The sequence below is a fragment of the Oryctolagus cuniculus genome, chromosome 1 (genome assembly GCF_051225735.1).
Source record: "Oryctolagus cuniculus isolate XC-2025 breed Fujian yellow rabbit chromosome 1, ASM5122573v1, whole genome shotgun sequence".
In the NCBI taxonomy this organism is placed as follows: domain Eukaryota; kingdom Metazoa; phylum Chordata; class Mammalia; order Lagomorpha; family Leporidae; genus Oryctolagus; species Oryctolagus cuniculus.
In genome coordinates this window covers 112,841,505-112,861,926 of record NC_142867.1, presented here as the reverse complement: position 1 = coordinate 112,861,926, position 20,422 = coordinate 112,841,505, and the positions used below count along the sequence as shown (strand labels likewise).

General features: G+C 53.8%; 1 protein-coding gene across 2 annotated transcripts in view; it reads right to left on the bottom strand.

Moving 5' to 3' along the window:
- Window positions 1–20,422, bottom strand: part of POU2F3 (POU class 2 homeobox 3) — a 90,620-nt gene that overhangs the window by 53,037 nt on the left and 17,161 nt on the right. For both annotated transcript variants that reach the window (XM_008260641.5, XM_089313589.1), the window contains exon 3: window positions 3,666–3,700. In XM_008260641.5, the coding sequence (XP_008258863.3) occupies window positions 3,666–3,700 (35 nt within the window). The remainder of the gene's footprint in view (window positions 1–3,665; window positions 3,701–20,422) is intronic.

Below are 20,422 nucleotides of genomic sequence, written 5' to 3'. Positions count from 1 at the left end.
TGCTGCCTCTCGGCCCCGTCCTGTCCGTCCTAGACGGAGGGGCAGCCCTGCCTCCGGGTCCTTCAGCCTTCCCCCATTATACCCCAGATAGGCTCAGGCTGCCTTCCTGGGAGCGGGAAGTTAGTATGTGGCTTAGCACGGAGACGCTGGCCGCGCCAATGTTCCTGCCTCGTGCCACAGCAAGGCTGCAGCTCCCCCAGCACCTGGCTGCAACTCCTGGCTGTACCAACTGGCCTGGAGCCTTCCACAGGAGCTGCAGCAAGGGCAGTGGCTCTTCCTCTGCCCCCAGCACCTGCCAGCCCCTTTCCTGTGTCCGGGGCAGAGGCTGCTCCTACGAGGTGGCTCTTTCATCCCCTCCCTGCTGCCTCTACCTCCCCTTTGCTCCCAAGTTAGTCACTTGAGGTCTTGAGGTCATGCTCAGTCCGGGTCCCCAGGCGTCTCCCCAAGAACAATTCAAATATACCAGGAGAGGGAATCTGGGAGACCACAGAGGAGGATGCAGCAAAGAATCATGGGAAAAATGGGCTCCGGAGTCAGAGACATGGGTTCAGATCCTGGCTCAGTTAAGATCTTAACTTAACACGGGTTAAGATCCTGGCCAATTGGGTGACCTCTATTGAACAACTTAATCTCTTAAATGCTTGCTGAAAAAGGCACCTCCGTGACCTGTGAACTAGGGGTCAGAGCACGGAATGACCTCACTTGTTTGCAGCAAGAGGTGAACAAGATAATGTGCCCAAAGCACCCTGCTCAGAGCCTGCTTCGGCCAACACCGGTTTATTTCGCTTGCGGTGAAGTGTGAGCGCCTGGCCGCCAAGCAGGAGCCCTGTGACAGCGCCAGGGGGAGAGAGAGGAGCCTGTTGGCGGCGGTGCTGGGCATGTGGATGGACTTGCCGGGTGTGCCTGTGGGCAGAGAGGGGCTCTGGGGTAAGTGTGTCAGCGAGTGTGGCCGGGCTGCTCTCTCCAAAACCTTCTCCCCCTTACGGGCGAGATCAGTCAGATCTGCTCCTGTTACCAGGGAGAAACCCAAACCCCGCCAGTGGGGGCGGCAGGAACCCCTCCCACCAGGCTCAGCCAAGGCAAACAAGCTGGGGGGGCCCCTCCCAGCAGAAGCCGGACGGTGGGGAAACCACACCCCGAAAGATGCTCAAGCAGTCAGGAACCTCCCTACAGGCCCCCCAGGGCCACAGGGGCTGCCCCAGCCTTGTCCCCAGCACACAGGCCGTGCGGCTGCACACCTCCTGGCTAGGGGTGGGATGAGCTCCCCACCATGCATCTCGTTCCAGGGCCGGGGGCAGTGGGAGGAGGGCTCTAGGCCTGGGAGAACTTAAGTCCTCGGAAGGAGGGGGGCCAGAAAGCACAGGCCCAGGCCTCACCCCAGCCTGCTCAGGACACCCCATAGTCCTTGGAACCCTCCTGCCCTCGAAGCAAACCTGGCCAAACCATTGCCCGAGATAAGATCTGTCTCCTGTTTAAAGACCTGAGTGAGAGGCTGATTCTCCAGTCGTCCTCGCCTGGGAGCTATTCCAGTGTTTCATCAAAGGCACGGGCTGGAAGTCCTTCCTCATAGCTGGCCCAGCTCTCTCCTTGATTGAAACCCATCTCTGTCGTAGGGCTCCAGTGGAGAGGGGGGGCAGTCTGTCGGCCAGCTTCCCAGCCCTCCTGGTAGACGAAGCTGCAGAAGTGGCCCGCCTGAGAGGCTTTGCCTAGAACCGAAGATTATGCCTCCCTGCCTGTGACGGAGGTACCCGGAGCCTTGTGGCAACCGTCCTGGTGACTTTAAACCACTCTACAGATACAGGAGGGGAGGAACACGTCTGTGCTCTCCAGCCCTGTCCTGGGCTCTCATCTCTATGCGGCTCAGAATCAGCACAGCGGGGAAGGCCCTAGTGACCACCCAGAGCGGGTGGAACCCCTTCCCTCTTGCTGTTGCTTCTCTGCCTGGCAAATTCCCACTCATCCTTCAGAGCCGGACTCGTATCACTGCCTCCATGAAGCCTACCCTGGACTTCAAGGAAGGTTTTGGGGGGTGAGACTTATTTATTTATTTAAAAGGCAGAGTTACAGAGAGAGACAGAGATCTTCCATTTGCTGGTTCACTCCCCAAATGGCTGCAATGGCTGGGACTGGGCCATGTTGAAGCCAGGAGCCAAGCACTCCATCCAGGTCTCCCACGTGGGTGGCAGGGCCCAAGCACTTGGGTCATCTTCTATTGCTTTCCCGGAGTATTAGCAAGAAGCTGTATTGGAAGTAGAGCAGCCAGGACTTGAACTGGTGCTCATACGGGTTTATCAGTGTTGCAGGCAGAGGCTTAACCAGCTGCGCCACAACACTGGCCCCTCAAGGAAGGATTAAGTGTTCCCATTTCTGATTGTTTTATCATATCATATCATATCATATCATATCATATCATATCATATCATATCATATATTAGGGAGAGAATCTTCCCTCTACTGGTTTACTCTCCAAATGCCTACAACAGCCAGGGCTGGGTCAGGTCAAATCCAGGAGCCTGGGACTCAATCCAGGTCTCCCATGCAGTGGCAGAGACTCAGGGACTTGAACCACCACCTGCCGCCTCCCAGGGTGCACATCAGCAGGAAGCTGGATGGGATGTGGAGGAACCGGGACTTGAACCGGGCACTCTGATAGGGAAGTGACTTAACCTCTGCACCAGTGCCCACCCTCGCATTTCTGCTTGCCACCCTGTTTCTGAGTGCATGAATGAGACTGCCTTACAATTATTCAGTGGAGCCTCCTTCTCCTCCCCTCCTCCCTCTCCTCTCTCTACAACACATGCCATCCTCTCCTCAAAATAGACTGTGCCCTCCTTCAGGGCAGAGACCACGCCTTCATTGTCTCTGCATCTATCCCTGCAGAGTGTAGAAATATAGAGTGCAAATATTCCATCCCCCAGAGTACTTATGGAATAAATGAACATTTTGGGGAAACTTAAGGTAAAAATATGAACTTGACAGAAGGTATATAGATAGTGAGAGGCAGAAACAGGACCCAAACCAGGCCCTGTGAGTACATCCCATTCTCGCCCCTCTGCCTCAGTCCCAGCTCAGTCCTCCCCCCGAGCCTCCACCATCACAGCCCAGCCCAGGCTGCCCGTCAGCCTCCGACCATAAGGAGAGCACCTTCTCCCGCGGCGTCAGCCCTTGCTTCACACACGCACATCTATGCCCACCGCCACCTGCCCTGTCCAGGCCCTCCCTAACTCCCCCAGCTCGGGCCCCACAGCCTGGCTCCGGGCTCCTCTCTGAGCTCTCCCGTGCCCCTGTTACCACGCCCATCTACACTTTGTGCCCTGTGGCTCCGTAAATTCTTCTGCACAAACACACTCACCCGAGAGGCAACTCAGGCTAAGCTCTGGCAGCTCTACTCTGTCAACAGCTAAGCTTTCTGGTCTACCTCTGGCTTGCAGCTCCTCTTGTCTGTCGCTGCTCTAGAGAGGGGACACTGCAGAGGAGGCCTCCAACATGGGTCGCAGGCTGGGTGGGAGGCTGGACTCGGGGGCCTCTAATCTTGAAATCTAGGGCTTCTAGGAATAAACACCTCCAAACCGTTCTTAATCTCCTTTGTAACCTTCACACCTGACTTAGCATGCATGACCCCACAATTTACGGAATAGCCATCTTCTTCTGGCCCAAGTTCTTACCTGCCTGTTGAAATCTAGGCCGTTTCGATCATTTCCTGGAAGAGATTAAAAAAAGAAATGAGTTGCCAGCAGAATTGGAAGAGGCTGAAGGTTAGAGGAAGATGAGGATGTTGAGAAGAGCAGGTCTCTATTTAGGAAAAGGGCACCTGCTTCCCCCAGAGCCAGGATCCTCCTGCTCAGCCTGTTTCCTAGAAACACCGTTGGAAAGACTTCTCTCAGGAGGTGGGGAGGTGGGAGTGAGGGAAAGAGGCCTCTCAGAGGGGAGGCCCACTCGGCCAGGGTCCCCGGGGGAGGCCCACTCGGCCAGGGTCCCCGGGGGAGGCCCACTCGGCCAGGGTCCCTGGGGGAAGGCCCACTAGGCCAGGGTCCCTGGGGGAAGGCCCACTCAGCCAGGGTCCCCGGAGGGAGGCCCCCCTGACCAGGGTCCCCGGAGGGAGGCCCACTCGGCCAGGGTCCCTGGGGGGAGGTCCACTTGGCCAGGGTCCCCAGAGGGAGGCCCACTCGGCCAGGTCCCTGGAGGCAGGCCCCCTTGGCCAGGGTCCCCGGGGGAGGCCCACTCGGCCAGGGTCCCTAGGGGGAGGCCCACTCGGCCAGGGTCCCTAGGGGGAGGCCCACTCGGCCAGGGTCCCCTGGGGAGGCCCACTCGGCCAGGGTCCCCTGGGGAGGCCCACTTGGCCAGGGTCCCTAGGGGGAGGCCCACTCGGCCAGGGTCCCCGGGGGAGGCCGACTAGGCCAGGGTCCCTGGGGGGAGGTCCACTTGGCCAGGGTCCCCAGAGGGAGGCCCACTCGGCCAGGTCCCCGGAGGCAGGCCCCCTTGGCCAGGGTCCCCAGGGGAGGCCCACTTAGCCAGGGTCCCCAGAGGGAGGCCCACTCGGCCAGGTCCCTGGAGTCAGGCCCCTTGGCCAGGGTCCCCGGGGGAGGCCCACTTGGCCAGGGTCCCTAGGGGGAGGCCCACTCGGCCAGGGTCCCCGGGGGAGGCCCCCTTGGCCAGGGTCCCCGGGGGAGGCCCACTAGGCCAGAGTCCCTGGGGGGAGGCCCACTCGGCCAGATCCTTGGAGGGAAGCCCACTAGGCCAGGGTCCCCGGGGGGAGGCCACTTGGCCAGGGTCCAGCGGCACCTCAGAGTCGGTTGGGAGTAGGGCTGGCTCTTGCAGCCAGGGTTCTTGATCCCGGGCCACGTGGCCTCTGGCCACAGCCGGTACAAGAGAGATAGACTTGGAGCCTGAAGAGATCACCCTAAGGCTGGAAGTCCCCCACCACCACCAGCTCCGTTCGGTGGGGGTGCTGATGCCTACGTTGTGTTAGTCAGAGGTCTGCCTTGTTTTCCCCACCAGTTTTTACTTTTTAACTCAGTTCATCTTCTTCCTGTTACAGTAAATACTGAGAGGAAAAATAAATATGAGCTTATATAACAGAAACTTCTTGATACCCAAGTCTGAAGCAGTGGGAATAAAACACTACAGAGAGGCAGCCACAGAGTGGTTTTCTATGTTATGGTTTCCTAGGCTTCTCTTCTCCATGGATGTATGAGGGATCTTCAGAAAGTTCATGGGAAGCACATATTATGAAAAAAGTTAGGTGTGCATTGCAAACATTTTTGGTACCTAAATAAATGGTTTTTGTAGCTACATAAATCTCTTAATTTCTTCTTTCCATGAAATTTTAAAATTTATTTTTTATTTATTTGTTTATTTTGAAAGGAGAGAGATAGAGATAGATACAAATAGACACAGAGAGAGAGAGAGAGAGATCTTCCGTCTGCTGGATCACTCCCCACTCCCCTGAGCTGGGCCACGTCAAAGCCAGAAGCCTGGAACTCAATGCAAGTCTCCTACATGGGTGGCAGGGATCCAAGTGCCTGCTAGTGTGCTCATTGGCAGGAAGCTGGCATCAGAAGTGGAGTCAGGCACTTTGATATGGGATGTAGGCATCTCAAATTGCTGCACCAAACGCCCACCCCTCCACGAACTTCTTGCAGCTTCCTTGTATACCTTTCTGTATAGATTTTTACCTGATTTTTCCAGTGAGCAAACTAGCAATATTTATTCTATACCATTAAGGAACGTCATCTGTATTAGTCTTCTGACCACAAACATTTTTTTTAAAAAGATTTCTTTATTTATTTGAAAGACAGAGTTACAGACAGAAGTAGAGAGAGAGAGAGAGAGAGAGAGAGAGAGAAGAGAGAGGTCTTCCATCCGCTGTTCACTCCCGAAATGGTCGCAGTGGCCGGAGCTGGGCTGATCTGAAGCCAGGGGCCAGGAGCTTCTTCCAGGTCCCCTATGTGGGTGCAGGGGCCTAAGGACTTGGGCTATCTTCTACTGCTGGATTGGAAGTGGAGCAGCCGGGTCTCGAACTGGTGCCCATATGGGATGCCGGCACTACAAGCGGTGGCTTTACCTGCTACACCATAGCACCAGCCCCAAACATCATTTTTAATGGCTGCAAATGTGCCCCTATATGGATGGATGCACCGTGATTTGCTCAACATATACCTGTTGTTGGCACAGCTGTGTTCATTCTTTGTGTAATGCTTTCCTATTCGCATAGACCTTGAGGGCAGGAGCTGAGCACAGCCCTCCTTCAGGCCCATGGACTACTGCTCTATTTCTAGGAAGATGAATATTTATCAAGTGCTGTACACACGGAGCCTAGCATTGTGCTCAGCATCCAATAGATGCTCCACATATATTTGATTGAATAAATGAATAAATGAATGAGTGAGCAAATTCAGAGCTTCCATAATAGCTCTGGAGGGAAGCCCAAATTCCTTCTCACAACATATGAGGGTACTTCAAAAAGTTCATGGAAAATTGAATCAAGAGATAAGTTTCTTTTGGTGCAACAAAAATGTTTTAAATCCATATATAGTTTTTGTGCATTTTCATTAACTTTCATTTTTTAAAGATTTATTTATTTGAAAGGCGGAGTTAAAGAGAGAGAGGGAGAGACACAGAGAGAGATCTTCCATCCTCTGGTTCACCCCAAATGGCTGCAATAGTTGGGGCTGGGCCAGGCTGAAGCCACGAACCAGGAGCGTCATCCGGGTCTCACACATGTGGTAGGGGCCCAAAGAGTTGGGCCATGCTCCTCTACTTTCCCAGGCACATTAGCAGGGAGCTGGATTGGAAGTGCAGCAGCCAGGAATCAAACTGGGACCTTATGGGGCTGCCAGTGTCACAGATGGTGGCTTAACCTGCTATGCCACAACTCCAGATCCTCCATGATTGTTCCTGGGAAAGCAGCACAGGATAGCCCAAGTGCTGGGCCCCTGAACCCACATGGGAGACCTGGAAGAAGTTCCTGGCTCCTGGCTTTGGACTGGCCCAGCCCTGGCTGTTGTGACCATCTGGGGAGTGAATCAGTGGATAGGAGCCCTCTCTCTCTGGCACTCACTCTTTCCTCTCTCTCTCTCTCTCACTCTCTCTCTCTCTCCCCATCTCCCTCTGTCTCTCTGTAACTCTGCCTTTCAAGTAAATAAATAAATCTTTAAAGGTAGAATGACAAAAAGTGAGGGAAAGAGAGAGAGAAATACATCTTTCATCCACTGGTTCACTCCCCAAATGTCCGCAACAACCAGGGAATGGCTAGACCAAAGCCAGGAACCAAGAACTCCATCCAGGTCTCCCACATGGGTGAGAGACCTGCCTTCCCAGAAACATTAGCAGGGAGCTGTACTGGAAATAGAACAGCTTGGACTTAAACCATCACTTCAATATGGGATGCCTATATCACACACAGCAGCTTAACCTGCTGGGACACAAAGCCAGCCTCCTGAGAAAGAAGTTTTCCACCCACTGGTTCACCCCCTAAATGCCCACAGCAGCCAGGGCTGGGCCAGGCTGAAACCAGGAGCCCAGAACTCCATCTGGGTGGTAGGGACTCAAGTGTTTGAGCTATTATCTGCTGCCCCCCAGGCTCAGTGGCAGGAGCTGGATCAGAAGTGGAGGAGCCGGGATGGAACCCTTACTCCATAAGGAATTCAGGCATCTCAAGAGGCGGCTTAACCTGCGGTGCTACCATGCTCATCCTCTCTGAGCCCTAAGAAGACCCAGAGCTTTCCTGCTTTGCTTTTTGCCACTCATGTTCCACCCTCCCCCCTCCCAGGTCCCTGAGCTCAGGCCATGTGGAGTTCTAGTTCAAGTCCAAACGTGCCACACCCTTCCTGTTCACCTGTCCCCACACCCTGTTCCCTTGTGCAGTAGTCCCTCCTGGCTCGAGTCTGGCCACGTGGCATTCGCTGAGAAACTCCTTGCTTGTCTGCAGGTTTCTCTCTCCCCCTTGTCTGTGAATGCTTTGAAAACTAGACAGGGACATCCATCTGTGTGCCATCAAGGGCCACAAAATGAGCAGGACCTTTTTTTTTTTTTTGACAGGCAGAGTGGACAGTGAGAGAGAGACAGAGACAGAGAGAAAGGTCTTCCTTTTACCGTTGGTTCACCCCCCAGTGGCCGCTGTGGCCGGCGCACCGCGCTGATCCGATGGCAGGAGCCAGGTGCTTCCCCTGGTCTCCCATGGGGTGCAGGGCCCAAGGATCTGGGCCATCCTCCACTGCACTCCCAGGCCACAGGATCCCACGGCCCTTCCGCCTCTGCTTTCATCATGTTGCTGCCCACACCCTGTTGCTCTCAGATACCTCCTGACCACAGGGGGAAGGGCTCCACTTCCCCAGTGTCCTTTGCAGCAGAGCAGAAGGAAGGGAGCTCAAGGTCAAGCCACACAGCATCTCTTAGATCCCAAACCCCCATCTCACAGGCATTCTCTGAGCCACTGACCCATCTTAAGACCTCTGCTCAGGCTGGCGCCGCGGCTCACTAGGCTAATCCTCCACCTTATGGTGCTGGCACACCGGGTTCTAGTCCCAGTCGGGGAGCCAGAATCTGTCCCGGTTGCCCCTCTTCCAGTCCAGCTCTCTGCTGTGGCCAGGGAGTGCAGTGGAGGATGGCCCAAGTGCTTGGGCCCTGCACCCCATGGGAGACCAGGAGAAGCACCTGGCTCCTGGCTTTGTCCTGGCCCAGCCCTGGTTGTTGCAGCCACTTAAGTAGTGAATCAGCGGATGGCAGATCTCTCTTTCTCTGTAACTCTGCCTTTCAAATAAATAAATAAGTAAATCTTTAAAAAAATAAAAGTTCATGGAAATGCACAAAAACTACATAAATCAATGAATAAATCTTCCAAAAAAAACCCTGTAAGGGAACTCAAGATGAGAAGGACCCACAGGCTAAAAGAGTTGGGCTTAGATGGGTAGACTGACAGGCAGAATTACTGCTGCCCTTAATTTTCTTTTTTCAATTTGGGAGACAGAGACAGAGTCCTGTCCTCTCACTGACTCTCCAAACGCCCACGACAGCCAGCGCTGGGTCAGGCCAAAGCCAGGAGCAGGAACACAATCCAGGTCTCTCAAATGGGTGGCAGGAACCAAAGGACTTGAGCCTTTGTCTTCTGCCTCCCAGAGAATTCGGAGTGGAGTCAGGTATTGAACCCAGGTGCTCTGCTGTAGGACACAGGCGTATCAATGGCTTCGCCAAACGCACACTCTACCTGCACCTTAATAAAAAAAAAAAAATCTGCTAGTGACACTATAAAGTTGGCCTGATAAGGACCGATTTTAAAATATTTGGCAAAGGGGCCAGCACTATGGTGCAGCAGGTTAAAGCCCTGGCCTACAGCACTGTCATTCCATATGTGCGCCGGTTCGAGTCCTGGCTGCTCCACTTCAAATCCAGTTCCCTCCCTGTTAATGCAGTGGAAGATGGCCCAAGTGCTTGGGTCCCTGTACCCACGTGGGAGAACCGGAAGAAGCTCCTGGCTCCTGGCTTCAGATAGGCGCAGCTCCAGCCATTGCAGCCATTTGGGGAGTGAACCAGTGGATGGAAGACCTCTCTCTCTGTCTCTACCTCTCTCTGTAACTCTTTCAAATAAATAAAATAAATCTTTGAAAAAAAAATTGGCAGAAGAGCAAATTCATTCATTCAACGATGTTTGTTAGGCACAGTCTGGACACCAGGGCCGTTCTGGCACTGAGGATGCGATGTTGGAGAGGCTGGGAGGCACTGGCTGTGTGCAGCTTCCTCTCTAATCGAGGAGACGAAGGAGGGCTGAGCAAGCCTGTGGGTAGCATTCCTGTGGACAAGTCAGGTGCAAGGCAAGCAGGATGGTCTGGGAAGGCCCTTGTGGAGGCGACAAGCTCCCAGGTGAAGACTGTTCTAGATGGAAGGATTGGGCAGCGAGGCAAGAGGTCTGCCTGCCACAGCACAGCCCTGAGGTCGGTGTGGCTGTGGAGACGCGGGTGGGGGTGGCGCGGTGCGAGGGTGCCGGCAGGGTTGGTTAGGCAGGTCCTGGTGAGGTGCGCTGGGGAACTGGAGCAGACGGGCAAGACACGGGCTGATGTCCAATCTTAAATGTACACAGATCCCACAAGCGGTAGGAAGGGGACCGACTGAGGAAACAAGTTTGCACTCAGGAAGCAGACCTCAGGTGGTCGCCAACTTCTAGGTGATATTTATTTATTTTAAAGTACTTATTTATTCAATTTGAAAGGCAGAGAGATAGAGAGAGAGAGAGACACCTCCTACTCATTGGTTCACTCCCCCTAATGCACACAACAACTAAGACTGGTCAGGCTGAAGCCAGAAGCCCAGAACTCCATCCAGGTCTCCCACGTGGGTGGCAGGGGCCCAAGGATTTGAGCCATCACCGCTGCTGCCTCCCAGGCTACACATGAGCAGGGAGCTGGAACTGAGAGTTGAGCCAGAACTTGAACCCAAGGAGCCGGATATGCGATGCAGGCTTCGCAAGCGGCAGCTTAACCTCCTGCATCAAACACCGCCCCGAGGTGACATTTAAAGCCTCATGGCTTAGTAAGGTCACAAAGAACTGAATCCAGAATAAAAACGGAAAGAAAAAAGGGCCAAGGGTGGTTTAGGGAGGAGGAGCCAGCAAATGAGACAGAGAGTGGACACGAGGGGAAAAGGATGGCCAGGTGAGCGTGGGTGGTGAGAGCAGCCGGTATCTCCAAAGAGGGCAGTGAGGCACATATCAACGAGACCCAGGAGGGACCAGAAAACAGCTTGACCTGGAGAGAGCCATCAGGCTTGTGGACAATTCAAAAATGTCTTCGCTTTTGATTCCTGCACATGATATTGTTTCTTGCTGTCTGTGAGATCGGACACAATGACTAGGAGAGCCAGCGGAATACAGAGTTGACAACACACACGATTTCTCTCGCCTAGAGGCTTTCCCATGGCCCTTCTCAAGAGACCTCTCCCCACAAGGATGCACCTGCTGCACTCACGGGCTAGTGACGGAGTGGCCCCGTCTCGTCCAGTTCATGCTTTACCTGCGTGACGGTCTCCATGTCGGTTTCCCTGTTCCCTGGGCTAACCGAATGGCTGAACCGGAGGCTCCAGGGCCAGAAGGAGCCTCCCAAAGACAGCCCGGGAGGCCTTAGGAGAGCAGGGAAGAGAATACACCTTAGCCCTCTGCTAAGGTGGGGCAGAGACAACAGAGGGCCACGCTGAAGTCTAACCAGGAAGGAAAGACATCTTCCTGGGGTCGCGCAGCCTCAGAGAACCTGAGCCAGGCAAAAGCTGGGGTTTCTCAACTACCAGACTCACATGGCTTTCCCAGCAAATCTGCTGCACCCAGTGTCCGACACGGAAAGGCCAAGTACTGGGCTGGAATCAGCAGCTTAGGCAAATAAACAGGAGAGGTGCCAATCAAATTCAAATTCGGAAGGGATTCAAAGCAGCGAAGAGGGCAATACATAAAAGTGGATGACAGGGGCAGGCACTGAGCTTCGTGGTCACCTGCGTTCGGGCCAGCGCTGTGGCACAGTGGTGAAGCCGCCGCCTGCAGCACCGGCACCTCATATGTGCCCCAGTTTGAGTCCTGGCTGCTCCAGTGCCCTCGGAAGATCCAGCGCCCTGCTAATGCACCTAATGCATCAGCCACAGAGGATGACCCAATTCTTTGGGCCCCGGCACCCACGTGGGAGACCCAAAAGAAGCTTCCGGCTCCTGGCTTTGGCTTGGCCCAGCCCTGGCTGTTGCTGCCATTTGGGGAGTGAACCAGTGGATGGAAGACCTCTCTCTCTGTCTCTCCTTCTTTCTCTGTAACTCTGCCTTTCAAATACAATAAGTAAATCTTACAAAAAAAAAAAAAAAAAAGACACCTGTGTCTACACAGAAGAACCTGGGTTCAACTTCTCGCTCTGGCTCCTGACTCCAGCTTCCTGCCAATGCAGACCTGGGAGGCAGTGGTGACGGCTCTAGTAATTGTGGTCCTGCCACCACCCCTCCCCCTCCCCCTCCTTGGGAGACCTGGGTTGAGTTTCGGGTTCCCAGCTTTGGCACCCAGCCATTGTGGGCCTTCAGGGAGTGAACCAGAGCACCCTCTCTCTCTCTCTCTCCGTCCCCTTCAAATAAATGATTTTGCATTTTTCATAAAAAGAATAAAACTTTATGACAGGATGAAAAAATTACTTTCCTAGGCTCTTAGAGGACGCGAAAGAGAACAAAATAAAATGCAAGAGGCAAACATGGAGAGCTCTGCTTTTAGGTTAAAAAAGTCAACTCGAGGGGCTGGTGCTGTGGCGTAGTGGGTAAAGTCGCCGCCTGCAGTGCTGGCATCCCGTATGGGCACCGGTTCAAGTCCTGGCTGCTCCACTTCCAATCCAGGTCTCTGCTATGGCCTGGGAAAGCAGCAGAGGATAGTCCAAGTGCTAGGCCCCTGAACCCACATGGGAGATCCGAAAGAAGCTCCTGGCTCTTGGCTCCTGGCTCCTCAGCTCCAGCTGATGTGGCCATTTGGGGAGTGGACCAGCAGATGGGTGATCTCTGTCTCTCTCTGTAACTCTGACTTTCAAATAAATAAATAAATAAATAAATCTTTAAAAAAAAGAAATGGCTAAGATGATAACTTTTTTTAAAGATTTATTTTATTTATTTGAAAGTCAGAGTTACAGAGAGAGAGGAGAGGCAGAGAGAGAGGTCTTCCATGCGCTGGTTCAATCCCCAGATGGCCGCAATGGCTGGAGCTGCGCCGATCCGAAGCCAGGAGCCAGGAGCTTCTTCCGGGTCTCCCACATGGGTGCAGGGGTCCACGGACCTGGGCCACCTTCTACTGCTTTCCCAGGCCATAGCAGAAAGCTGGATCGGAAGAGGAGCAGCCGGGACTAGAACTGGCACCCATATGGGATGCCGGTGCTTCAGGCCAGGGCTTTAACCCCCTGCGCCACAGCACCGGCCCCTAAGATGATAACTTTTACATCGTACTTTTTTTTTTAAACCACAACAAAAGTTTTTTTTTTAAGTAAACCAAAGAAAAAAAAATAAAGTAAACCAAAGATTTCTTTATTAAGGGATTCTATTCTGACAAATAAACCCAGGGATCTGCTTTCAACATCATCCTGGAGAACTGGCTCAAGTAGTTCAATTGTATCAAGACCTGCCCCGGCCTTTAAGAACTTCTGCTCCAAAGCAAAGCCTTTCTCGTCACAAAGACTTTCTTCAGTGAAACCAGTCATCAACCTCAAACCGGAACCGAGAACTGAAATACTCACAGTGGAGACAGAGGGTGATGAACATTTATAAAGCACTTGGCCATCAAGACTGTCACGAGAATCAAGTGAGGGCTCTGTTGTCTTGGGTATGATCATGATATTGGGCTTAAGGAGGAAACGGCAGGGGCTGGTGTTGTGGCCCAGCAGGTAAAGCTACTGCCTGTGTTGCCAGAATCTCAAATCAGGAGCACTGGTTTCGAGTCCCGGCAGCTCCATTTCTGGTCCAGCTCCCTGCAAATGTGTCTGGGGAAGCGGCAGAGGATGGCCCAAGTACTTGGGTGCCTGCACTCATGTGGGCTCCAGGATTCCACCTGGCCCAACCCTGGCCATTTGGAGAGTGAACTAGCAGATGAAGGATCTCTGTCTTCTGCCTTTCAAATACATAAAATAATTTTTTTTTAAAAGAAGGAAATATCCTTCCATGGTAGGCACACACACTCCCATAGTTAAGACTGAATGTTGTGATGTCTGTAACATACTAGAAAATATTCAAGCACCACAAATGGCAGAAATATGGCTACTTACAGTGGGCAATGATGGGGGGGGGGGTTATCGTATTAGCCCCTGTGTGTATGTGTGTGTGTGTATATGTGTGTATGTGTGTGTGTGTGTGTGAGAAAACTTTGCAAAAAGAAAACAGAGACAAGTTACAAACAAAATAACATCTTTCAGAAAAGATGGTTGAGGCAAACAGGGCAAAATGTGAATAATTAAATCCAGACGATGGGTATACCACAGTTCACTGAAATGTTCTATTTTTGGCATGTCTAAAATTTTTCAAAACAAAATTGTTTTTATTATTATTTATTTGACAGATAGAGTTAGACAATGAGAGAGAGAGAGAGAGACAGGTCTTCCTTCCGTTGGTTCACCCCCCAAATGGCCGCTATGGCCAGCACTGCACTAATCCGAAACCAGGAGTCAGGCGCTTCCTCCTGGTCTCCCACTTGGGTGCAGGGCCTAAGCACTTGGGCCATCCTCTACTGCCTTTCCGGGCCACAACAGAGAGCTGGACTGGGGGAGGAGCAACTGGGACTATATGGGATATGAGCAACCGGCATATGGGATGCCGGTGCCACAGGCGGAGGATTAACCAAGTGAGCCACGGCGCCGGCCCCTCAAAACAAAAATTAGAAGAATAATTCATGAGGGAACATTCAAAAGCCCCTGGCGCAGCGCCTGGTGCGTAGTTAGTGCTGAGATCGGGGTCAGTGGCCTTCTGCCCTCTCCCCAGGTCTCAGCCTGGACGGGAAGCAAGCTGGGCCCGCAGCAAAGCACGGACCCCGGGCGGAGCTGCGGGTGGGCAGGCTTCCTCTCAGTACCAGGGTGGATTCTGTGTCAGATGAATTTGTCCCACGGTGAAACCTGCAGTTTCAGCTGCACAGAGCCACAGTCCCCAAGAAGATTCAGGCAGAGGCTGCTTTTTTTTGAGGGAGGGGTGGGAGGCTATTAACAGAAGTGGTGTTCTCATGGGTGAGCCCATTTTTTTTTTTTGATGGGACAATTTGATAGTGTCCCACGAGGAGGGCGTCAAATGACTTTTTAAAATTTTTTTAAGATTCATTTATTTGAAAGAATCACAGAAAGAGATGAGAGAGAGAGAGAGAGAGAATCTTCCATTCACTGGTTCACTCCTCAAATGGCTGCAACAGCAGAGCTGGGCCAGGCCGAAGCCAGGAGCCAGGAGCCGCCTCTGTTTTCCCAGGTGCACTAGTTGAGAGCTGGATTGAAAGCAGTGCAGCTGGGACGTGAATCGGCGCCCATACAGGATGCTGGCACTGCAGACGGTGACTTAACCCATGTGCCACAGCTCAGGCCCCTCAGATGGCCTCCCGCAGTTCCCCAGAACTAAGATGCACCAAGCGGACTGAAATGTGCCAGGGCTTTTTCCTCCCCCGCCAACAACCTGCACAAGAGGACTAGAGGACTCTGCTCACCGTTCCCCTCTGCTCTGCGTGTCCTGCACATTCTGCACAGAAAGAAGGGCTCATAAAGAGGCTCCAGAAGCACCTAGTCAGAGGTCTTAGGGACAAGTGGGTGACCTCTGTGTCCAGCTGGAAGTGTCACCCACTGAGGTCCCTCTAGCTCTCTTGTGGGCCTCATGGACCCCATGGCAAGCAGCAGGAGAAGAACAAACATCTTGGAGCCCTGGCTGGTGGGGCTGGGAGGGGCCTAAGGCACTCACCCAGGCAAGCTCCAGGCTGTGGGCAGGCTAGAGCATTAGAATCCACTCCGTTTGACATGGAAACAAGGCTGAGTGATTGACACAGAGTAAAAGGCTTTTAAAGTATAAGTGGGTATTGGGGAGTGACTCTTAGTGGAGATAAGAGCCCATGTCTCCAGCCTCAAGGACACGTGTTCTTCCTGTCTCAGCATGGCCAGCATGGCTTTGTCGTGAACAGTTCAGGGTAAGAAAAGGTCTTGGGGGGCGGGGGGTGCAGTGCTGTGGCATAGTGGGTAAAGCTGCCCTCTGCAGTGCCAGCATCCCATAGGGGTGCCGGTTCGAATCCCTGCTGCTCCACTTCCAATCCAACTCTCTGCTATGGCCTGGGAAAGCAACAGAAGATGGCCCATGTCCTTGGGCCCCTGTACCTGTGTGGGAGACCCGGAAGAAGCTCCTGGCTCCTGGCTTCAGATTGGCGCAGCTCCAGCCATTGAGGCCAACTGGGGAATGAAGCAGCGGATGGAAGATCTCTCTCTCTCTCTCTGTAACTCTGACCTTCAAATAAATAAATAAATCTTAAAAAAAAAATAAAGAAAGAAAGAAAGCAAAGGTCTTGGGGCCAGCAAGGTGGCATAGTTAGGTTAAGCCTTTGCCTCTGGCACTGGCATCCCGTATGGGCACCGATTCAAGTCCCGGCTGGTCCAGCTCCCTGCTAATGAGCCTAGGAAAGCAGCAGAGGATGACCCAAGTGCTGGGCTCCGGCACCCACGTGGGAGACCCAGAAGAAGCACGTGGCTCCTGGTTTCCCATGGGCCCAGCTCCAGCTATTGTGGCCATTTGGGGAGTGAACCAATGGATGGAAGATCTCTCTCTCTCTCTCTCTTTCTCTGTCTATAACTCTGCCTCCCAAATAAATAAATAAATCTTGAGAGAGAGAGAGAGAGAGAAAAGAAAAGGTCTGAAGTCTCCTCCAAGGCCCGGTTCGGCTGCTCCAAACCTCCCATTGGGGACCCAGAACAGTCGGGTTCCTTTTTTTTTTTTTTTTTTTTTTGACAGGCAGAGTGGACAGTGAGAGAGAAAGGTCTTCCTTTGCCGTTGGTTCACCCTCCAATGGCCGCCGCGGCCGGCGCGCTGCGGCCCGAGCACCACGCTGATCCGAAGGCAGGAGCCAGGTGCTTCTCCTGGTCTCCCATGGGATGCAGGGCCCAAGCACTTGGGCCATCCTCCACTGTACTCCCTGGCCACAGCAGAGAGCTGGCCTGGAAGAGGGGCAACCGGGACAGAATCTGGCGCCCTGATCGGGACTAGAGCCTGGTGTGCCGGCGCCGCAAGGCAGAGGATTAGCCTATTGAGCCACGGCGCCGGCCAAACAGTCGGCTTCTACCCAAGCGCTTCCAGCCAGGTAAGGAGCCAGGGCTGCATTGGAAGAGTTTGGGTTAAAGATAAAGACAGTCTCCAGGTCTGCAGGACTTGGATACGATGCAGACAGTGAAAGGCACTGGATTCTTGGAGAGCCCCAGGATCCTCTTAGGCCAGGAATGGTCACAATGTCTAATGGAGTGCTACGGACAGCACCCAGAGGTGCCCACACTGCCTCCCCCAGCTCCCCAGGGGGAGGCCTGCTTTCCCACCCTTGAGCTGAGCCAACAGCCCAGCCTCCCAGGCCTGGCTGATTTGCATAGCTTTGGCAGCTCTGGGATGTGAGTTTGCCTGGGGAGCAATTCTCTGGGTGAGGGAGGTGGAAGCACAAGAACCCAGAACTGTTCAAGCAGGAATTTTCACTTCTGTGGGTAAACAAGGCATTGGGCAGAAAGGCTGGGCCTCTCCCACTTCTGGCCCGCTCTCTCCTCACCAGCGCTGCTCCCCTGCTCCCCGGTGTAACCCAGAAAGACTTCCAGGGACGCTTTATTACCATTTGGCCAACTTGCTGCCACTTTCTGCTATGGCAGTTAGGAAGGTCCCGGGACCCTGGAGGCACTGCTGTGCAGCCAGATGCCAGAGCAACCCAGGAGACTTCCAGCATGGCCGCCTAGGCTGGCCATGGCCACGCACAGTCTTCCCCAGGGCCCCACAGACAGCGGCTCTGCCAACCCCTTTGTTCTCCAAGGGACTGAGAAGTGCTGCCCATTGTCTGGGCTCTGTGCAGAGAACACAGGGTGAACTGGGCTCCAGGATCCCTTCTCAGGCTGTTCCACCCTGGACTTAGGGCAAATGGCTTAATCTCCATAGCCATCAATTTCCCTTAAATATCAAAACAAAAAGGTCACCTCCAACCTTGCCTCCTCTTCCCTAAGAGAGAGGAAATGCACAAGAGGAGCCTGAGGGCACCCCTTGAAGGTAGCGGGTGCTGGAGGACCTGACAGATGTTGGAAGAGCACTGTTTTAGCAGTTGCAGGGCCTGAATTTCAGTTTTGCACCAGCTGAGTATCCCTGGTTAGATCAAGGTGTGAATAGCAAATGTAAAGTTGCATGCATGCAAGCTGCGCCCAGGGCAGACATCACTAATGGATCACTGCACTCTTTCCCTTTCCCTAAACTAGGGGCTCAGCAACCAGCACCAGCACACAGAATTAGTTCTACCAAAGAAACCCACTTATTCGATTTCTCTGGTTCTTCCACCTCTGGCAGGCTGTGGATTTGGGGGTCAGTATCATCTAAAGCTTCTCTCTCTAGCCCAACGCGGAGAATGGCAGAGTCAAAGCAACCAACCACGAGGCTTTCTTGAGACAGCCCCACTGAGTGTCCTGGTGGTTTTCCTCCACACGCACAGTCATGAGATTGAACCCTACAATCTGCTCTCTGGTCACTTCCCAAAGATGCCAAAGGGGTACAGGAGTTCTGCTGCACCCCTGTGTTAAAGCAAAGACCAGCATCCTCCTGCAGTTTCCCACGTCCTCGTGAAGGAAGGGCTCCCTCATCAAGGTCTCCTAATGTTAGGAAATACAGTCCATGCTATGTGGTCTGGGCTACAGAAGGGGCTCTCGGGGCTCCTAGCACTGCCCTTTCATCTCCTGCTGGCCACACCCGGATGCTGCTGGCATCACCCCAGGGGCCCTAAGTGGGCTGCATCCTGGGCAGGTCAGCACCAGTTTCCAGAAAGAGTCCAGGGCCTGAGCCCATTGAGGTAAGGAACAGGGCCAGCAGATACAAGTTCCCTGGACTCATAGTCCCCTGACCCTGGAAAAACAATAAAAACCCAACTTCAAAGGAAGTTCAATAACGCGGCCAAGAGCTCTGTTCTGCTCACATCCAAAAAGCACATCTCCCAGGAGGGCTCCCGCTGCTCTTGTTCCATCAGAGCTTAGGCGAGCCAAAGGAGACCACAGACAACTCCTAGTCCAGAGCCTGTTTATCGGCAAGCAAGCCGAGTCCCCGGGAGGACTAGAGCCCTGCCCTCCACGCCACGCCATGCCACGTTACCTCCAGGGGAACCCTCACATGGAGCTGCCACCGAAACTCAAGGGGGAAAGGACCCTTAGGCTGTCCGGAACTACAAATGTCATCCAGGCTTGTTGAAGCTCTTCCATCTCTTAGCACTGCATCCTGGGGGGAACGATTCTCCCCACTGGCTCCCTCACCTTCTCACTGCTTGAGTTAGGATCAACATAGGAGCAGGCGGTGGGTTTCTGGGACCCCTGTGTGGGAAGGCGTCCTGTGGGCCGGGGTGACCACTTAGCTTTGGTGGCTGCTGGTGGGCCCTGTCACTGAAACATGCTTCCAACTCCACAGGGAATTCACAGGCAAGCCTGCTCAGGGAAAGGTTCGTGCCCCCAGCTCCCCGAATTGGCTTTTGGGTCGCTGCACACAGGCACATCGTCTGAACACTTTGTCCTCCTAGCTTTCATAGTAGCAAATAGCACTACACGGGCAGGCACTGTTGGAGTGTTTTATAAATGGTGACTCATTTAATCCTCACAGCAGCCCTATAGAGTAGGCACTATTATTATCCCCATTTTATAGATGAAGAAACCGAGTCACAACCTTTACGGAACAGCCCCAAGGTCAGAGGAGCAGGGGAGCACACGTTGGAGAAATTTAGGGGTGTCGCCACTCACATCATTCAAAGTGCCTTATAAAAACTAACTGGTGTGTGCAAAGGGTTTGGGGGTGCTCTCAAGCCCCAGCATTGTGGAGTGCAAGTTCAGACTCTTCATCTGATGCAGCACCTTGGCCCCAGAGCAGGGCAGTGGCTCATTGTAGGTGACGACAGGTGGGTGGTCAAGATGTGTCCAGAACCCGTCTGTCCTCACGCCTGCTCCGCCCAACAGGACAGTGCAGAGACGTTCCCCAGTGACACCACCCCGAAGTCCAAGAGGACTCTTCTGGGGTCGTTGGAGAGAGGGAGGCGGACACGAGGGCACAGGTGGCCCTTGCGCCAAGGTCCTTTCCCAAGAGGCGCTCAGACAAGCTCAGGACACCGAGGGGGAAGGGAGCCCCAGGGCAGGAGGGGCTCTCCACGGGCAGAGGTGGGGTGGGAGGGGAGCCAGCCACTGGCACGCCTCCCTTTGATAACCTGGAGCCCTGGAGCCCTGGAGCCCTGAAGCCTACATTTGCCAGACGGCTTAACCCCTTTTGTCCACGCTTCCCTCCTCAAGAAAACCTTAATCATCCTCATTTGAATTTCAAATGACCTCTCCCCTCTCCCCCTCCCTGCCCCAACAAGCTTTGAGGCAGGGATATGGAAATTTACCCTGCAGTATGGAAATCATCGCCCTATGCAAATTGGACGCCGGGACCCCATCGTCATAGCAACCACCCGGTTTCCTCTCTTTGCTGCACCTCTCTGGGCTCCCTGGCTTAGATTTTCCGTTCCTCTTCCCAGCCTGAGCAGGGGGGGTGGTGTGCCCAAGCCCCCTGCCGAGGTCCTCGCTCCAACCATCAGCAGACAGGTGGGGTGTCATGGGCCATGCCTAACTTAGGTGCCTCTGCCTGCACCTCTCCTACCAACCTGGACTCAGCACACCCAGGTGAGGCCAACCCAAGGACAGGCTGGCTGGAGGGGTTGGGGGGCTGGACTCTGAGGGGCACAGAA